Genomic DNA, 20341 nt, shown 5'->3' on the forward strand with positions numbered 1-20341 from the left:
TGGGTTTTTCAGGCTTTGTTTTGCTGAGGTTTTTGGTTTGTTTTAATTTTTCTTTTCCTCTCCCGCGCTTTTGATGCCCTCGCGTCGGGTCAAGCAGAAAAAGAGACCAAGAAACCAACGTGGAACATCCACGGGAAGCACGAGTGGGATGCAGGGGGGGTTAACAGCGGCTCCGGCTCAGTCTCTGCCGGGGAGGGGGTGCGGAGCCGAACCGGACCCTCGCAGGATTGGGACCCCCCCAAACCCCGTGGACTTCACGCGTGTGAATCTCCGTGTCGAGCAAAACCTCTCCTCACCTAAACCACCCCGAGCAGGGGGGTTCCAGGGGGGTTAAGTTACCGAAATAAACTCATCCGAGAAGTCTCCCCCCTCCTTTTTATTTCTGTCCTCAGCCCCCACCCTCTGCTGCCCCAGCGAGGGGAAGGGGGCCCGGAGCTTCCAACCCCCCCTGGGAATAGGGAGATTCCCGAAACTTTTGTTGCATTCGGGAGAAACAACCAGCCCGGACAGGTAGGAGGGAGAAAACCCCCCCCGGAGGTGTCTCACGCGTGAACATCATCGTGGGGACCCCCGGGTTATTGTTCTTTCCCCCTGGGGGGATTGGAAATTTCCAGCTCTGCCCTCGGGAGAGGTAACTTGGGTGTAAAAGTAGAAATATGTGGATAGACAACCCCCCAGCTAAATGAACACAGAAATCCACGGATAGGGAAAGACACAAATATAAAAATGCACCGATGCGTAAACAAATACAGAAATACCCAAATATCTAAGCACACAAACGTATAAATACACCAATTAAAGACACAAACACAGACGCTGCCGGCTCTCCAGGTTCTCCCCATTTCCCTCCTCACTGTCGCAGGGGACCGATCCAACCCCATCCCCCCCAGCACAACCCCACTGTCCCCTCGCGTGGCACCCACGGAGCTGCCCGTTCCGTGGCCACTTCAGGCCTGAGCCACGCAGGCCAGAAAGCGGTGTGGAAGCCCCCGGGCACCTATTAGCGATGGGCTACGAGCCGGGGGTGAGTGGGCTACAGGGAGGGACCCACGCTGGGGACAGTGGGGACCCACGGCACCGTGGGCACCTCCAGCAGGAACACGGGGCAATAAAACGCTTTTTTTTTTTTTTTTTTTTTTTTTTTTTGTGCAGCAGCACCCTGGCTGCCTGCACCCTCCCACCACTAGGTATATATATGTATATATACATTTATATATATATTTAGGGATCTGCAGAGCTCCTGTGTGTCTCATGTCGAGCTGTCCGTGTCCATATAGAGACATCAACGCACACACGCACACGCTTATTCCCTATTGAACTTTATCCGTGGCCAAAATATTGTCTATTTGTGCTCCTATTGACCGAGATTTCCTGGGAAATGACGTATCCATACATTCTCCTGTGCGCCGCTCCTCAGCCCTGCTTCCTCCTGGCCGGCGATCAGGGGGCTCCGGCTCCTCTCGAAAGCCCCACAAGCGATCGGGGACGATTTATTGCGCTGCTCGAACTTGTATTTTTCTTTACAATCCCCCCCCTCCCTACATCAGCTGCATCGGACCGGGATATTCCCTGCCAGCTCCTTCCCTCCACCCCAGGCTCCCCTCCTCCAGTCTGGCACGGAGCAAAGCTCAGCCTATAGGTAAAATGGCTCTGGCTTTCTGTGGAAAAAAAAAAAAAAAAAAAAAAAAAAACCCAGGATTTTCTTTATATTTGGGAAGAGACACCCCGGGCTGGCTGCAAATGGGATTTTTTTGTGGCTCCTTCGCAGCAAGAGCCTGAAGACCCGGCTGCAGTGTCCCCTTAATCGGGCACTTTCCGTCCATCGCGATGCAAACTCTTCCCCCTCCTCTCTGCCCCAAACAAAGAGGAATTTGGTGTTTGTGTTGGCCGGCAGACCTTTACTCACAGGAAACTCTTGCCTGTGGAAAACGAGGGTGAAATGTGGTGGTTTAATGCAGCCAGATCTGGAAAAAGGTTGTTTTGGTTTGGGGTTTTTTTTTTCTTTCTTTCTTTTTTTTTTTTTTTTTTTTCTTTCTTTCCTCAGCAAGGCCAAACGTTTGCGGGGTTTTGCGCGCCCATGGGTGCTGGGGAGGGGGAAAACCTTGGCAGGGATTCCTCCCCCATTAGAATGGAAGTTGGGATCGGGAGGGTCCCCCCTCGTCAGCCGGTGAGAAGGTAAATGCACATCAGGTGATCCCCGCTCCCAAATTAAAGGCGATCTCGGAGTTATTTTAAATTTTTTTACACGCATACTCAGGAATGCGCTTCCTCCTCCTCCTCCTCTGGGATTGTTTCTAAATCGGGATCATTTGTGGTTGATTGTACGTATAGTTTAACAAATTATTATTATCAAATTACTCGGGTTTTGCGTTTGAACGACACACACAAAAAGCTAAGGGAAAAAAAAAAAACAAAACCCAAAAAACCAAAAAACCCGGGGGAAGACTAAAAGCAACTTTTCATGTGGGAGACAGACGAAGCTTGAAAGGGAACAGCATGCGCTGCAGAGCTGCAGCTTCCCTTCCCCCAGAAAGGTTTCCGAGGTAACTGTTTCCCCAAAATTAGCCTCCTGAGCAGAGAGTTAAAATCCCCGGGTCCAGCCTCCGCGGCTCCACTCACTTCGCTCAAGTAGCTCCAGGTTTATAAAGAAATAGAGGGGACGGGACAATGGAGCTGCGGGCTGGGTAAGGGCTTGGGGCTTTTTCTTTTTCTCTTTTTTTTTTTTTTCTTTCTTCTCCCCTTTTTCCCCCTTGGAGGCAGAACACTGCAGCTCGACTTTTTGGGAAAACATCGCCTGGTTTAGAAGGCAGGAGCGAGCTACCAAACGCTGAATAAATCTCGGGATTTAAAGTTTGAAATAAAGTTAAGCAGCGGGAAGGCACGCGAAAGATTTTCTTTTTTTTTTTTTTTTTTTCGTTTTTTCTTTTTTCTTTTAAAGAAAGAGTTTGGAAGAAAAAGATGCGAAGTGAATAAAGAACGTGTGTGAGTAAAAAAAGAATCTAACTCTATTTTCCTTGCTTTTCTTTGCACATATTGCCGATATTAGCGTTGATAGCGAGCTCCAGCCCCTGCTCATTCCGGCTAATAAATACAGTAATTGGCAATTAATAAGCATTCCACTGCGGGCTGAAGGATGAATTGTTGCGGAGTCAATCGGTTTGAACAACTCGCTCCGAGTAATATCTTTCACGCTTTATTAAATCTAGACGTACACACACCCACCCCAGAGGAATCCGGGCAGATTTGGGAACGCGCAACAACCCTGCGCGAAAAAAAAAAAAAAAAAAAAAAAAAAAAGCTAAAACGCAGAAACAAAGCAGAGGCACCCGTGCACCCATCACCTCGAAAACACGGCGTAATTATTTATAATATTTATTATGATTTTAATTTATTTAGGGGAAAAAAAAAAAAAAAAAACAACACCCCAAAACACAACCCCCCAGCGCTGCCTCTATTGTGTGCGGCGGGTCTGGGGGCGGTGGGGCCGCGTTGCGCGGTGTTCCGCGGCCCGCCCAGGGGTTTATGAGGTTTTCCGCGGGGGTGTGCGTGTGAAATGTTGGGGGTTTGTGACATCACGGGCCCGCGGTGCCCAATCAGCTGGCGGGTGGCGGGGAGGGCTCGCTGGGGTGTTCCCTAGAATATACCGTACGCGGCGGAGGGGCCGCGAGTGCGGAGCCCGGGGAAGGTGGGAGCCGCACCGGAGCCCCGGGGCTCCCCCGCCTCCCGGACCCCCTCCTCCGCTGCCATTTTTTCGCCCCCCCCCCCCTCGTCCGTAGCTTTGTTTGTTCAAGCACCTCAGTGGCTTTGCACAGGCAAAGAGGGGGGGGCTCTGTGCTTGTTGATTCCTCCCCTCCCTCCCGGCCACCCCCCCCCTCTCCAAGAGATTTTTTTTGAAGTGGAAGGTGGGGTGCGCGGCCGCGGGAGGGGGGAGGTGGTCGGGGGGAGTCCGGAGGATGCAAGATGTTTGACTTCTTTATTTTTCTTTCTTTTTTTTGCGCTGGGGAGGGGGAAGACGAGGAGTCAAGCCGCGGTGCAGGCGGAGGAACTGGGTGTTTGGAAGATGTTGCAAACCATTGACTGGAGCGTTTGAAAGGGAGATCGACTGCTTTGGCTTTTTTTTTTTATTATTATTTCTTTTCTTTTTTTTTTTTTTTTTTTTTTTCCCCCTCCCCCACCTCTCCGAAGGGGTAGAAATGAGTGTGATCAGGCAGTGGAAAAAAATATGTCCTTATTTTCAATGCCCCCTTTGAAAGAGACAAAGTAAATGCTCCTTGCAAAATGTTCCTGACCTGCGAAGGGACCTTCGGAATTGTTCCAGCCACCATGGATTACAATGGGGAAGCCAGGCCGGGGGATTTTCACGCTGGCTATCAAGAAATCGAAGGGATAAACTTGGGATACTTACAAATCAATGGCACCCAGATGTTTGCTTTGGCCCAGGTCCTCAGCGACCTGTTTAAGGATATCCCCAGGACCACCATCAGCAAGAAGATGGAAACCTTAAAGATCAAGAGCCGACGCTGCGATCTCAAAGAGCTCCGGACCCTCAAAGCCATCAACTCGGTGCCCACCCGCGCGGTGAAATGTTCCCTCATCTCCAAGGCGGACCTGGAAGCTCTCTGCACCTCCTGCAAGAGCCTCAGCCCCCGGAGGAGGAAGAGGAAGAGGAAGAGCAAGAGGAGGGAGCAGCTGCTGCTGCCGGACCCGGGGGAGCTCTTCCCCTGTCCCCGGCCCCAGCTGCTGCCGCCCTGCAGAGCCGGGGGTTGCTGCGTTCCCTCCTCCCCCCCCTTCTCCAAATTGCCCCCCACTTTTTCCAAGCTGCCCCCCGCCTTCCCCAAGGCGCGCACGGCGCCGGCCGCGCTTCTCCCCCAGCCCTTCCACAGGGCCTTCCCCGCCTTCGAGAAACCCCCCCGGGGGCGAAGGGGCTGCGGGCTGGCGGGGAGGGGCGGGGGGCTTTTCGCCGGTGTCCTGGCCGGGTACCCCCGAGACCTGGCCTTGCTGCATCCCGCCGCCGCGCATCCCGCCGCGCAGGCGGCCGCGCTAGCCCAGCCCGGCAGGCGCAAGCGGGGTCCCTGCTGTGCCAAGGGTCTTTTCCCGGAGGAGAAGGGGACGGCGGTGGCCAGGAAAGGCCGATCCTCCGTCTTCCCCGGCTCCAAGAGGCAGGGCACCTCGGCCGGCTACTCCAGCGACTCGGACTCCAGCCTGGACTTCGGTGGCTCCAGTCCCGCCACCTCCAGCGACTCGTCGGAGGAAGAGGAGGAGGAAGAGGAAGAGGAGGAGGAAGGGGACACTTCGTGCAGCAGCGAGGAAGGCAGCTCCTCGGAGTCGGAGAGCAGCTCGCTGTGCAGCGGGGACTCGGTGCAGAGCACCCGGTACAGGCAGGCGGCTCTGCCCCGCTTCCAGCCGCAGCCCCCCCGGGAGCCCCTCGGCGAGGAGCGTCCCGCCGAGCCCCCCCCGAGCGTGGGCAAAGCCCTGCGCCCCGACCCCAACCTCCTCTTCCTCTCCCAGCAGCTCTGGGCCAGGACTTTGCGAGCATCAACTTTGGAAAGTTTGAGCCCCGTTGCAGCCCTGGGCCCGGGGGTCCAACCGCTGCCGGAGTTGTACGCAAAGCAGGAGGCCTCCCCTTCCTCCTCCTCCTTCTCCTCCTCCTCCTCCTCCCCCCCTCCCTCCCCGAGCAGCACCCCTGGGGGGGCTCCGCAACAAAAGGAGGGAGGCTTTGGGGACGCGGAGCCCTGCGCCAAAGGGAAGGATTTGCACAAAGATGCCTCGAACAATAGAGCCTCGTTAGGCCCCAGTGACCAGGCAGAGAGGCAAAGCGGAGCTTTAGCTGGGCCGGAACCCTCCCGAGAGCCGGTGCCGGCCCCGCAACCCCCGGCTCAGGAGCTGGCGGGGAGCCCCAGGCCGGCACCCCCAGGGGAAACGGGGGAGCCCCGGCGGGAGCACTTTGACCGCCTGATCCGTCAGTCCAAGCTGTGGTGTTACGCCAAAGGGTTCAATCTGGACGGGAAAAGTTTGCGGCACGGAGGGAGGACGGAGCCCTGTAAAGCTGCAGAGCTCAAATCCCCCGGCTCCAAAAGAGCAGAGAGCCCCAGCACCTTGTCAAACAAAGCTTTGAAAGGCAATGGCTCGGAAAGGAATGCCAAGCGCAGACGCCTTGCCAGAGGCGCTGAGGCAGAAAGGCAACAGAGCTCCTCTAAAGGGAGGCCACAAAAGACTCAAAGGAGGAATGCCAAAAAGGGAAACACTCATTGCAAACGCCTCGGCAGCGCCGGGCCAACCCCGCCTCGGAATTCCTTCAGCCTCATGGGCAACTTCCCCTGTATTCCCTCCCTGGTCGTGGGGGAAGATGGGGATCTGTGTCCTGCCTCTTCCCTGGGGGTCAAAAACTCCTGGGCCCTCTCCAAAACTCACCCGCTGTGGAGCTGGCACCTGGGGGGCAACGCCATCCCGGTGCCCCCCAGCCTCAAATTCCGGGGCTATAGCTTGGAGGATTTCTAAGGACAGCGGACGGCCCGGAGGAAAGGTTTACATGCAACAGATGAGAGCTGCAGGGCGGGCAGGGGGGCAGCCGGGGGGGTTGCCGGGCCGGGGTGCCCCGGGGGAGGGGAGCGGATCCCCCCGACCCCCCGAACCCCGGGGGTTCCGGGAGGGGAAGGGGCTGCCCGGAGGAGTCGTGCGGGGTCCGGGGGGTGCGGGAGCAATTCGGGAGGGGTTGCGAGTGAGTGTCTGCACGGCTTCGGCTTTGGGGAGGAGGGCGCTTTCCCCTCTCTGCCCGGGGAGAGGGATTTTTAATTTTTTTTATTATTATTTTTTAATTTTCTCTCCGTAAATGTGCCAGGGTCTGATGTTGGTTCGCGATGAGTTTTAAGCTAAAACTCGCGATCAAACCCGGGGGAAATGAGGAGGCGGACGGCTGCCTTTCCACCCCCCCACACCCTCCCTAATGCGAAACGCGGCGAGTTATTCCCAGCACAGGGATTTGGGATGAGGCGCGGAGCTCGGGGAAAGGGGGGGTCGGGCAGGGGCTCCCGCTCCGCTCAGGGCTCTCCCGGTCCGGGCAGACCCCGCTCAGCCGCCCCTTCCCACCCCCCCCCTCCTGTCTACCAAAAACAACAAGGAAAGAATAGCTCAATTTTCTCCCTTTTCCTCCATAAATGCATTGGATTAAACTCATAATAATCCCACGCAGAGAGATATAATGATGTCACGCAGCATAAACACCCCCTTTTCGGGCCGAGTCAATCCCGGCGAACCTGGGAGCAGTTCTTCCAAATAACTGTATTAATAGCAGTGTAATGCTTTCTGTCTACTTAAGACAGGAAGAAAACACCAGCTTTAAAAAAGACCAGGAAATTCTGTTCGCTAAAAGAAACCAGAAGGCTTTGAGAGGAAGTTATTTGAAACTGCTGCGTGTATATTGAAAGATTTAAAAAAAAAAAAAAAAAAAGGAAAAAAAAAAAAAGAAAAAAAAAGAAAAGTGAGTTGTTTGCTGGATAATAACCCAAACTCGGCTGGCCTGAAGGTAGCAGGCCTGTAAAAGCTTTACGGGCACAAGAAATAGGATCCAGGAGCATTAGCAATCGAGTACAGATGGACAATTTGATCTCTCCCGAGCTCCGGAGTCGAATGCAGGAGGAATGCGGAGGGAATGTCTCTCTCTCCTCCGCAGAGGAAATCATATCCCAGTTTAACTTTTCTTCCAAACCAGTGGCTTTGTCACTGCCTCTTTTGACGATTTCTGATGTGATTTCCACCCCGCTTTGGCATCAAAGAGCGAGGGGCTCTCTGAAGTCCGCTCTGGGTTTGGAAACCTCAGGCAAATCAAAGCTGATGTGGGGTTTTTGTTGGTGTTGGGTTTTTTTGGGGGGGTCCCGCTCGGGGATTTCTTTTTTCGCCCATAATCCTCAAAAAATTGTCTCTCGCCTCCGAAAAAAATTAGAAGTCCCTTCAGAGGGATCTTTTAAGAAAGGGAAAGGGCAAAGCGAGGAGAATCATCGCAGAATCAAAAGAAAATATTCAACTCCGTCATGGGCCGCGTTGCTTTTTTTTTTTTTTTTTAATTTCATCAGTGGGTTAAAAAAAAAAAAAGACATTTTTAAGGTCAAACGTATTTTGTATCTATCAAGTGCTGTTTTTCTTGGAGATGGAGAATTGTTGCTAAAAGCAATGTTTGTTTTACTTGTGTTTTTTTTTTTCTAGTGGGTTTTCTTTTTTTTTTTTAGCAGTGAGTTTGGGGTTTTTTTTGGTTTTTTTTTTTACTTCGCCCCCACCTCCCGTTCCTCCCATTCTGAGCAAAAGAGGGGGGGTTATTTTGCCTCCGAGATATTCAGGTTTTAGATCCGTAGCCGTGGCTGGTTACCAATAAAAAAAAAAAACAACAACCCAAAACTAAATAAACCCTAAACCCAACCCCCAGCCCCTGCGAGTGTTTAGGATCGAGAAAAGCCGATTTTGGAGAGTTTGCATCGCTATCTCGGGCTGCTCACACAGGAATCATTTAAATACTGGGTTTTTTTCTGCCTCGCACCCCCCTTACTCCCCTCGGCCTCCTCCCCGGGGGGGACCCGCAGGGAACACGCGTGGGGGGTGGGGGTCGCACCCGTTTGCTGGGTAATTGCTGAGCACGGGGCTCGCTCTCTCCTCCAGACCCCCCCTCGAATCCGGATCGGGTTAAAAATGTATTTTCTAGGAAAAGTAGAATTTAAAGTCAGCCTCGGGCGGGTCGATGGGACCGAGCGGGGCCCCACAAAGCCGGAGGCCTCGTTCCGCGCCCGCGGAGACGGGGATAATATCCGCCCCCCCCCCCCCCCTCTCCCAGCGCTGGGAATGAATGCTTAAAAAAAAAAAATATAAATCTACATATATATAAATAAAAAAGCAGCCAACCCCAGACCCCGTAGCTCCAGCCAAATAACTCAGGAATATTTTCTAAGGGATATAAACACCTCGGAAAGAGAGTGCGGGGGGCTGGGGGGACCCCCCCACTCCCCCCCGGCTTGTGCAGGTCCAGGGATATTTATCTCATTTATCTCTGGGTATTTTCGCGTTTCTCCGTGTGGGTGGATGGAAACCGCAGCTCTTAACCCTCGGAATGTGCGGAGCGAATCTCCGCGGTGCGTGTTCCATCCCCCGCACCCATCTCCCTCCTGGAGCTGTGGAGATCTCTGGTTTATTTGCATCTCGATATTTTCTATACGATGCGAGGGGCTTCTAGCAAGGCTGTGAAGGCGATACCAAATACCTCAAAACTTTCCACACGAACACACCTTGAATGTGGCCCCGCGAGCAGCAGAACCACCCCGTTCGCAGGAAAAAAAATAATAATTTTTCAGAATAAATCGTAATCTCCCCTTTTTTTTGCTTTTAAACGAGGATATTAAGCTGTCCAAAAAGAGGAAAAAAAAAAAAAAAAAAAAAGGAAAAGAAAAAAAAAAAGTGATCCTCCTAGGAACGCCCCAGTAAGGGACTGGAGAGGGGGTGAGGATGCATCGAAAGTAGATTGAAAAAAAAGAAAAATAAACCCCCAAATGTTGTCTGAAATAGCCTGGTTTGGACCTAAAAAAATTGAACAAGGCCAAGCGGTGGCTGGTGGGAAGAAGCAAAACCTCTGCAGGACACAATGAGTGGGGAGGAGGGGGAGGTTCGAGTGGAACAAACTCGTTCTGGTTTGGAGCAAAAAGATCAACTCAGAACACGGCCAGGACAGCCCAAAGGACAGAAAGGCACCTTTATAACCGGCCTAGTGGACTTGCTTTATTTCCAAACGGGTGCAAAAGAAGCAAAAACAGATTTTTTTTTTTTTTTTTAGTTGTTCCATAAAAATATTTGTCTAAGTAGGAGAAAACCGAAAGTATCTTGTAAAAAATAAAATAAAATAAATAACGGAAACTTTTATGAAAGGGTGCTGCTTTAAAAATGCAGCCGGCTTTAGACTCAGGAAAAAAAAAAAAAAAAATAATCTCAGCTTGGATACGGTGTGGTGCTTTGTAATCCCGGTTTGTAAGGGTTTATTTTGGGGATGGGGGCTTCAGGGACCTTTGCTCTCTCTTTGCGTTGCTGGATGAAAAATTCCCATGCCGTGGGTTCGAAAATGTCGGTCAGTTCGTGGGGGCTCCATGTGCTGCCCCCCCCGATCCAGGGATGCTTCTGCCAAGGGATAATTTATTTTTTGGGGGTGCTGGGGATGGGGGGGATTTCCCGAGCATCGAGGGCCGATGCTGCCTTTCCCCCATGGCCTGGCCTAAACCACACATTGAAAAAAAAAAACCACCCAGGGGAGGAAAGAGCCTTTTCCAGCTCTGTATTGGGTTTTCTGTTTAGATTTTACTGTACTTTTATTTATTTGAAGTTGTTGTAAGTATATGAGGATGAAAGTGTTAATTCCTGCGTGCAATATGGAATCTAGGCTGAGAAATAAACACCTTTTTTTTTTTTTTTCTTCTTCTTCTTTTTATTTTATTTTTGTCAATTAGCATTATTTTATTTTTTTTTTTTTTAATTATTTTTAACACAGAACCGGCTGTATTATTTTAGCGGGCCTGTCACGAGCTGTGGGGGTGGACACCCACTCGCGTGGGAGGTGTGGGTGCTCTCGGGGGGGGCCGCGTGTTTGCACCCCCAGGTGTGTGGGTGCCCCCCCGGGGGTTATCAGCCTCTGCACAGCTGTGCCCCCCACATCTGGACACATCCTTAGTGACCTGCTTTTAAAAGCACGTTGCCCCCCCCCCCCCCCCCCCGTGGACCAGACCCGCGTGGGATGCCTTCCCTTCCTCCGGGGGGATGGGGGGACTCCCGTGTCCCCTCGTGTTCGTGAATCCTCAGCTCCAAATCCCCTCCCGTGCAAAGCCACGCGTGTGTGAGCGTGGGGGTGGGCACCCACGTGCTCGGATGCTTTCGTGGGTGGGTGTGGAATGTTTCTGCGGGCGGATTTTTGCCCCGACGAAAACCTTTCCCCTCCGCCTTTAATGGGAAAATCAAGAGCTCGTTCCCCTCTAATCCCGAGAGCGGAGATTTTGCCCCAAAACATCTGGTTCTGTTTTGAGGGTCTCGGGAGCCGCTGCCCCTCAAGGCAGGAGCAACTTCAGAGGGATTTTTAAACCTCTGCCCAAGGAAAACGCCGCCAAAGGTTGGAAGATCCCCCCGCAAACCCCATCAGAACAAGGGACCCAAAGACCAGGAGTGGGTTTTGTCTCTGCTCTCTCTCCAAAGGGCCCTGAAACCTTTTTTTTTTTTTTTTTTTTTCCCTTTTGGGAAGGTTGAAATTCTGACCCGGGCTCTTTCACAGCCAGAAACATTATCGCTCCAACCCAAAAAAAAAAAAAAAAAAAAAAAAAAGAAGGAGAACCGAACTGCACCCCAAGTCAGGACCTCATCAGTTGTAATTAACAACCAGGTATTATTCGACTGCCACAAAATCATCCGATGTTCTCCCTTCTGCAGGAGGCCAGGTAAAACCCTCGCCACCCCTAAAAATCACTGAAAAATCCGAATTACACCCGAGTATCGATCTGCAGAAGAGGAATGTGGGGCTTAAGACCATATATATATTTTTTTTAAATTATTTTTCCCTCCTCCTATCTGGCAGGGAGGGAAGGAATCCCGTTGAAAATGATTCCCCTTTGAAAACATTTCAGATTTCGAGACGAAAAACCTGGGAGCAGCGAGACCGCCCCGGCTCCAATCGCAGCCAAATGACCCCGCTGCTATTATCATCATCATCATTATTATTATTATTATTATTATTATTATTATTATTATTATTATTATCTTTTAAAGAAGGTAATCTAATAATGACGTTAATTATCTGCAGGGACCAGCACAGGACCTGCCTGGAGACCCCTCCCCAACCCGTAGATTTGTAGCTGGTTTAAAAAAAAAAAAAAAAAACAAAAAAAAACCACCAAAAAAAAACCAAATGCAAAAACTCCGGGGGAGGCAAAAAAATCCGCAGCCCCGGAGCAAGGTGTGGGGGGAGCCGCTGCATTTATTTAGTTTAGTGTCAGGGTGTTAATGATAAATTAGATAGGAGAGGAGGGGCTGGGGAAACCAGCAAGCTGTGAGGAAAAAAAAAAAGCAGCGTAACCCCCTCCCAGGGCTGGGCTGGGGGCAGGGAGGGAGGGAGAGGAGGGGGGGGTGAGGGATTAAGTGTCACTAAAGGCCTTTCATTTACCATGTTTACATGTAGTCAATAGAAGAGAATGGACAAGGGTTTATTGTGAGTTATGAAGCTCTTTCTAACTCCCCTGTTATCAATATCTCCCTCTAAAAAAAAAAAAAAAAAAAAAAAAAAAAAAAAAAAACCAAAACAAAAACGGGGAAAAAAAGGGTAAAAAAAAAAAAAAAAAAAGAAAAAGGCCAAAAAGAAAAAAAAAAAAAAACCGGTTGTTTCTTAATTTTTTTAAAAATTATTATTATTGTTTTAAAAAATAAAAATGAAATTATCCCTCAACCTTCCTGGAAGGTGGGAGCTGGGCCCCCCTGCCAGCCCCCAGAGCGCTTTGGAGGCTCCTTCAGCTGTTCCATATAAATCTAGGGGCTCAATAGGTGGAGTTTATGCTTTTAGCAATTGAAAGAAATTACCCTAAATGAGGCCATATGGGAAACTCTGCTCATCCTCCCTCCCCCCCAACCCCCCCGGCCCAAAACCGGAGGAGGATTTCTCTTGCCCTTTGTCAGGTTAATAAAAGGAGGTTTTGGGGCAGGGAGCAGCCCCTCCACCCCCTTTTTGGGGCCGGTGTGTGGCTCTTTCCCCACTCTGGGGGGGACACACAAGAAAAAAATGTCCTTTAAATCCTGATTCCAGCCCGACTTGAACCGTCCGGGAAACAGCGCGGATCCAGGATGGGTTTGGGGGAAAAAGGGGGGGGGGGGGGGGGGCAGGGGGTCTCCAAAGCGCTGGGGTGACCCCTGGGGGGGTTTGTGCTGTGCCAGGAGGGGTTTGGGGGTTTCGTGTAGGGGTGTCAGGGCACTGTAAGGTCCTTGACTCCTTTTACCCCCGTTTCACCCCAATTGCCCCCCTCGTGGCATTCCTGGCCCCGTTCCCTGACCCCGGGGGGGCTCCAGCCCCCTCCCCCGCATCCCGGGGCCTCGCACACTCGGGTTGTTTATCTCCAATTCCTTTTTTCCCCTTCAATTTTACCCACTGGGCTCATCCAACCTTTCCATCAGCTGGAAACCCCAGCACCCGCTCCTAATTAACCCTTCGGTACAGCGGGGAAACCCCCCCGGTAACCAAAGGCTTTGGCGTTTGGGGTCCCGCGTGGAAGGGAAACCCGAGTGGCCCATCGGGGGATGCTCTAAAATCCCCCCCCGAGCTGGCTGACAGCCGCCGAGCCCCAAATTTTGCTGCCTGGGGTGTCCAACACGGGAAAAAAAGACCCTAAACTCACCCTAAGGGTCTAAACTGGGGGTTGTTTTCCAGGTGTTCTTTAACTTCTCATCGGAGCTGACTTTTTTTTAATTTATTTTATTTTTTTGAGAGGGAGGGGGAAGGGAAATAACAAAAATTGCTGCTGTTAGATTTATACTTTTCTATTCTTAGCTGTAACTTGGTTTATATCCTCTCGGCATCCCGCAGATCCTGGGGTTGCTTTTCCCAGCGCTGTACGAGCAGAAATGTTGATAAAAAAGGAGAAAAGGGACTCCCCGGCACCCGAGATCTGGATTTGAGGAGGGGAAAACTCGGAGTAAGCGTGTGCGGGAGCAGCAAGACCCTAAAAGCAGCGTAGGGAGTATTTTTTTTTTTGGGGGGGGGGGGGGGGGGGGGCTTGGGGGAGATGCCAGGGACCCTCTGTGTCTGCTGGGTTCCAGGGATCCCCCGTGGAAACAGAACCTCCCTCCCCCCCTGCACAGAATTCCTGTTTTTCACCTGCACATTTGTACCCCCCCACCCCCCCCCATTTCCTTCCTTTTTTTTAATTTTTTTTTTAATTTTATTATTATTATTTTTTTTAGGACTGAGAAGACGAAACGGCCCCGAGGGAGCTGGGGAAGGAGGAGGGGATGAGGATGGGAAGGATGGTGGGAAGGGGGGTGTCACCTGCCCCCCCCCCCCCCCCCCTCCCTGGGGGTCCCTAACGAGGTGTTGGGGGTTGTGGGACGGCTGTTTGCTCCCCCCCGGGGGGGGGGGGCCCTCTCTGGGTGTCACTTTTCGCTATCTCACCCTAAAAATCTCAACAGCCTGAACTCTGTGAACCCGGGCGGGACCAGCTGTGCTCCCCCCCCCCCCCCTCCAGCTGTGCTCCCCCCCCCCAGCTGTGCCCCCCCGGGGTGGGACTGGTCCCTTTCAGTTGCTAATGGGCGGCCCATCCGTGTCCTATGGGGTGGGGGGCACTGGGGGGGGGGCGGGGGGCGAAGTGTGGGGAGTGCGGGGCTGGATGTGACCCCCAGGACCTCCACGTCGCAGGTTTGGGGGCGAACAGATGGGATTTGGGACCTTGGGGTGCGTGGCTGGGGGGGGAGTGAGCACATGGGGTGCAGGAACCAGGGGGGGGGGGGGCACCCCAAAGTGGGGCTTTCAGGTCCACTTTGCAACATCGTGCGTTTTTTTTTTTTTTTTTTACTTTATTATTATTATTATTTATTTATTATTTTTTAAAATTATTATTATTATTTTTAACCACATTATTCCACGGGAGATCCGCATCCGCTCTGTGCTCTGCTTCCCACCATCCCCATTCTTAAGCCTGCCTGCTCCCATAATTAGAACGATCATTTCAGCACTTTTTTTAAAAAAAAAAAACAAAACAAAAAAAACAACCCACTGGTACAGAGACTTTGTAAAATACTTCAATGGAGGAGGAAAAAAAAAACCAAAAAACCAAACCCAACAAGCCGCTAATAGCAGTTGGTGACAGAAACTCATTCGGGCTCTGCTGTCATCGTGCCGACTGACACCTGGAGAATTAACGCCAAACCTTTTTTTTTTCCTCCTTTTCCCAATATTAACGCGTTTTTAGAGCCCTGCTCCAAGTCGAACGCTTGAGAGCAGTTGCCAGGAAAGATGAGGAGGGGGTTTCAAAAGAGATTTTTTTAATTATTATTATTATTATTTATTTATTAAAAGGTGAGAGAAATGGAGGCGGGGGGGGCTCTTGCTGCGTTCTCTGCGGTGCAAACTTTTCGTCGCTGCTGCTGTGCAAAGCTGCCCGAGGTTCGTGGGTGTTCGTGGGTGCTTTTTCCGTGTATTGAGACCTTTTTTTTTGGGGGGGTTGTGGGGAGGGAGCAGCTCCCCGGGGCAGGGGGGCAGCAGGAGGAGGACCCTCCCGGTGCCTTCTCTGGAGCAGGGGGATCTCAGCAGCCCTGCTGGTGCCTTTTCTTCTTGAGGAGCCATTTGGAATAATTAAATATCCTGGCAACTGGAGGAGAGGATTTTAGGGGAGGGGAGGGGGGGGGGGTTGCTTCTGGGAACCCCCCGTGTGTACGGAGGCAAAATCCCGGCTTGTGCTCCAGAAAGATGGGGGAGAAACGTGGGGTCGGCTGGACCAGAGCTGCCATCCAGGAGGAGAAGGGCACGAAACCCCCCCCCGAAACCCCCCCCCGTTATGTATTTATAACATCCCAAGGGTGTAGCTCTGTCTCTCTTGGTTTAAAACAAAACCAGACAGAGTCTTGAGGGTCAAAAGGGAGGTGGGGGGAGGGCTTTGCTCTACCTACCCCCAGACAAAGATCCCTTTGAAACTAATCAAGCAGAAAAGAAACCCCTTTCCTGTGTGTTTTTGTACAAGGGGAGAGGGGTTGGGGCTGCCCTGGAAGGTGAAAGGAAAGGAGATCCCATTTTTCCCTTTCAACAATGAGATCTTTATAAATGTCCTCAAAAAAAAACCAAAAAAAACCCCAAAAAAACCCCAACCAAACCCAAAAAACAACCCCCCAAAAAAATCCCCCACAAAAAACCAAGCCACCCCCCCAGAAAAAAAACAAAACCAACAACAAAACAGCCTCAGCAGTGGAAGGACATTGCTGAGTTTCCTACTGGACACATGGATTTCCTACTGGAGTTTTTCCCTGCAGTGGGACTCATCCTGTCCCCATCCGGAGCAACCCAAACCCTTCCCCAAGGCCCCATCACCTGCCCCATCCCAGTTTTGTTGGGATGCTCTGTAGGATGAAGATCCTGATGGGGTAGGATGAGGGTTCTGTTTGGATGCTCTGTAGGATGAGGGTCCTGCTGGGATGCTCTATAGGATGAGGGTTCTGTTGGGATGCTCTGTAGGGTGAGGGTTGTAAAACCACTTCCCAAGTGACATGAAGTGCGGTGTCACCACCTTAGATTGTCTGGAGCCGGGACAAACGCCTGCCCAAAACCCGCTGGAAAGAATTTATTCTGCCCAAAACCTGCTGGAGAGGATTTATTCTGCCGTGGAATTGATTGCAGAAGGCTCAGTGCGGAGTTGTCCCTCCCGGGCTGGGTTTCTCCTGGGTTCTCACAAAACCCCTTCCTATGCACCCCGGGTTTGTCCCGCTCCCTTGGGCCGTTTGCAGCAGCCCCGGGGAGCTTTGCTGGGCTGGGAGCTTGGGGGGGGGTGGGCTCGGTGCAGACCCCTTCCTTGTAGCCCCCTTGGACTGGTTTGGGTCGCAAACCCGGGGTCCCGGGAGGTGCTGGAAGTGGTCGGAGATTTTTTTGCATTTCTCCACCTCAGTGCCAGAATTTGCCACCTCTCTGCCCCTAAAAGGGGCCGCGGGGGAGCAAAGCCACTCGGGGGGGATAGAGGGGCTTGTGCGGGGGGTCCCACGCAGCCCTGAGTGGGGACATTTGGCTGCAGGGTGCAGCCCCCAATTCCTGCGTGGGGCTACTGGCGCCCCGAGTGTCCCTTTTATGTCCCAGCCCGGTGTCTGGGCGGGGGCTACAGCACCGGGAGAACCCCCCCGGGACCAGGAGGCCACCACAGGGTTTCTCCTCCCAAGGATTTCCAGCCGCGGGGCAGGGGAATCAGCAGCAGCGCTTTGATTTCTGCCCGTGCTTGCCCATCCCGCAGCTCGCATCGGCTGAGGCTGATTTGGTGGAAAATTTATTGTTGAAGTAATTAAACCCCTATAAAAAAATGGTGCTGATAAAAAGCACTTTGGATGCACAAGAGCTGTGGGTTTGTTTTTTTTTTTTCTTGCTGAGAGTGCTGCAGCTGGGGCTGAAGACGCGGGTGCCCCGGCATCACCCTGGGGCTGGGTTTGGAGCACCCAGGGATCGATTCCCTGGATTTGCAGGGAAGGGAGGGAGCCCCAAAAGTTTTCTGCACCTATCCCTAAGGCTCCTGGCTCCCCTTTTCCTTCCCATCCTGCTCCAAGCTTTTCCCTCCCCTACAGCTGCCTCTCCACAGGGGACACCCCGTGCTCTGCTCCCCCCCAGGCTGTGGTTAAACCCAAACCAAACAAGCTATTAAATGAAAAAAAAGAAAAAAAAAAAGCTCTGAAAACAAATAAATACAACTCGTGTTGTCACCAGTCCCTCAAGGCCTCGGTCCTGCAGCCAAATCCCCCAAGTGTTTTCTTGCAGCCCTGCAGGCAGAGAGGGGGATTCGGGGCACCGAGTCCCTCCCCAGGGACACAGGTTTGGGTAATAATTTGTATAATGAGAGAAATACCTGGATATATCTCCCCTTCCCCAGGCAAACTCCTGCTCCAGCAAGCAGAGGTGAGGGTGATGCCTTTCGGGTTTCTCTTCTCCCTCCAGACCTTCTGCGAGCCCCCAAACTCTTCTTTATTTCCCCCTTTTCCCTTTCTCCCCTTCACTCTCAGGGGTTTCCTGAGAAAACTTCCTCACCCATTCCCCGGGGGAGCTGAGGACCCCTCGCAGCCCAATTAAAAAGGCTGCTAATTAACTTGTTTCCTCCACCACCCCCCTCGGGGGCCCCAAAACCTCGGCTGACACCGTCCCGGCTGCTTCCACCCCTGCTTCACCCCGATCTCAGGGGGACCTCCCAGGGGGGCTCACCAGGGGATGGGGTTTGAATTTATTATATTTTTTTTAGCACGGCAGGAACCTAATGAAGAGTTTTCCAGGATTTTTTTCCCCGAGCTGCTGCATCTGGTGCTTGCGAACCCTGCCCACACGGTGGCAATATCTGCCCGGCAAGTGCAGGCAGAGCTGTGCTGCTGCCCGCCCAGGTAGGAAGCTTGTTTTCCAAAAATTGGGAGGTGTTTTTTTAATTATTATTATTTATTATTTTTAATTTTTTTATTTTTATTTTTTAATTTTTGTATTTAAAAAAATTTATTCTTGTGTGGGCTTTTCAGGGGGGATTTTTATTTTATTTTTTTTTTTAATTTCTGTATTAAAAAAATTCATTTTTGTGTGGGCTTTTTTGGGGGGATTTTTTTTTTTTTTTTTTTTAATTTCTGTATTTAAAAAATTTATTTTTGTGTGGGTTTTTTTGGTTTTTTTTTTTTTTTTTTGTTTTTTATTTTTATTATTTGTTGTTTTTTTTTTTAAATTTTCCTCTCCAATGCTCTCTGGTGCTTTGGCTGAGAGGAGCTGGGGTTGCAGTGCTGCAGGGGGGTGGGCTGGGCAGGATTCTGCCTTCCCTCCCTCTAAGGAGAGGGGAAGAGGACTGGACTCGGGGGGTGACCCTGGGGGAGGTGGTGGCCGTGTCCCCGGCAGGAGGTGGGGGGAAGGCTCTGGGCTCTCTCCTGCCCTGTTCCCCAACCCGGAGTTGGGGCAGGACGGTTCTGCCTCCCCTTCTGCTGCCGAACCCCGCAGATGAGGAGGGGCTGGAGGTTGGGGTCCAGGCAGGACCAGGACCAGGGTGCTTTCTGGAGCTGAGCAGCTTTTTTTGCTACGAGAACTGAGATTTCAGAGCGTTTTGCCAATCTCTGTTAGGCTAGAGTCTTTTTTTTTTTTTTTTTTTTTTTTTTCCAGGACAGTGGAACACGCACAGAACTATCCGGTTACCGAAACATTTTTCTTCCCGCCACTTCAAAACCACTGGCTTGATCTCTCTTAACATTTTTTTTTTTTTTTTTTTTCCCCTCGTAAATTAAACAGCGAAACAGGACGTGTTACAGCTCAAAGGCAGCGAAATTCCACCCCGTTTCTCCTCACTTCTCTCCCTTTTCCCTGGAACACTTCGCGCTAATTATCGCAGGCGAACCAGCTCGCTCCCAACCAGTTGGGATTTTTCGATGAAAAATATTTAATCACAACACTCCCAAACAGCCCTGCTGTCAGCAACCAACAGATGCTCTCGCCTTCCCTTAGCCCGAATGCTCAGAGGGAGCTGAGCCGCATCCCTGCTCCAGCTCCGGGCAGCCCTGGATTTGGGATTTGGGAAGTGCCGGGGCCAGGCAGCTCCTCTGCTTTCTCCCGGTGTAGGGAATATTGTACAGGGGAAGGGGGGGGGGATTTGGGGAGGGTTTTTAGGGGTGGGGGGCTGGCATTTGGGGGGCTCGCAGAGCGTCTCCCTGCAGGGAGGGGAGGGATGAGGAGGAGGTTGGTGGCATCCAGGTGACAAGAAGGGCGTTGAGGTCCTGGGGCGTTTTCCAAGGTCGGGGAGGGAATCCCAGGGATGTCACCCACCCCCAGGCTGGCACCTTGGAGGGAGGAGACCACCCGGTGGGTGCCAGCAAGGTGCCCCGGCTCAGGATGGCTGATTTAGGGGGGAGGGGGCGTGAGGGGTCCAGGTCCCCCTTTTTCCCCCTCAGCAGCCTCTCCAGATTTGTTATTCTCCTCCTTTTTCCCCCGGTGAGGCTCCTGAGACAAAAGCCATTTCCACCACTTTTATTTCAAAACACGAAATAAAATGAAGCAGGAGGAGAGGGGGGAGCGAGCTCTTCTAAAGAGCACCAAATTGTGTTGCTATGGAAACGGGAGGAGAAGCCCGGTAGCTGATGCTCTCCTGGGGCTCGGGGCCGGCTGTACCAGCCGAGATGTTTTCTCATCTCTCCTTCTTTCTTCTTCTCTCCCTCTCTCCTTTGCTTTTTTTTATTTTCTTTCCCATCTCCCCTTTCAAAGCTCTCCGGGACTTTGCCCCGGCCCCGGCTCTGCCCTCTCTTTGCCCCCAGGGCTGCAGACAGGGAGGGTCCCGCACATCCCGGGCTCTGCCAATGCCTGGAGGTGGTGGGAGCTCTTTAGTTTCCAGAGATGAATTTGGGGGGCACTCAGGAGCTTGGGGAAGCACCCTCACCCCCCCACTTCTGGCTCTGCTCCTCAGGAGTGTTGCAGCTTTTAGAAAAATCAAAATGTGCTTTAAAAAAAGCAGCAACCCCCCCCATCCAGTGACTCCCCCTTTGGTTTCAGGCTTGCTGCAGACTCAGGGCTGTGCTGGGCAGATTTGGGACCTGGGGACCCTTCCTTGGGGTGCCCGTGGTTGGGGCAGGGCTGGGGGGGCTCTGCCTTTTCTCTGCCAGC

General features: G+C 52.0%; 2 protein-coding genes across 2 annotated transcripts in view; both read left to right on the forward strand.

Moving 5' to 3' along the window:
* PCGF2 (polycomb group ring finger 2) overlaps positions 1–20341 on the forward strand; it is a 97042-nt gene that overhangs the window by 62282 nt on the left and 14419 nt on the right. The gene's annotated exons all lie outside the window — the stretch shown is intronic.
* On the forward strand, positions 3445–6618 carry EPOP (elongin BC and polycomb repressive complex 2 associated protein). Its single transcript, XM_071728418.1, has one exon. It carries the CDS (start codon positions 4279–4281, stop codon positions 6496–6498), a length of 2220 nt encoding a protein of 739 aa, XP_071584519.1. The 5' UTR covers positions 3445–4278; the 3' UTR covers positions 6499–6618.

Source organism: Heliangelus exortis, chromosome 29 (assembly GCF_036169615.1).
Source record: "Heliangelus exortis chromosome 29, bHelExo1.hap1, whole genome shotgun sequence".
In the NCBI taxonomy this organism is placed as follows: Eukaryota; Metazoa; Chordata; class Aves; order Apodiformes; family Trochilidae; genus Heliangelus; species Heliangelus exortis.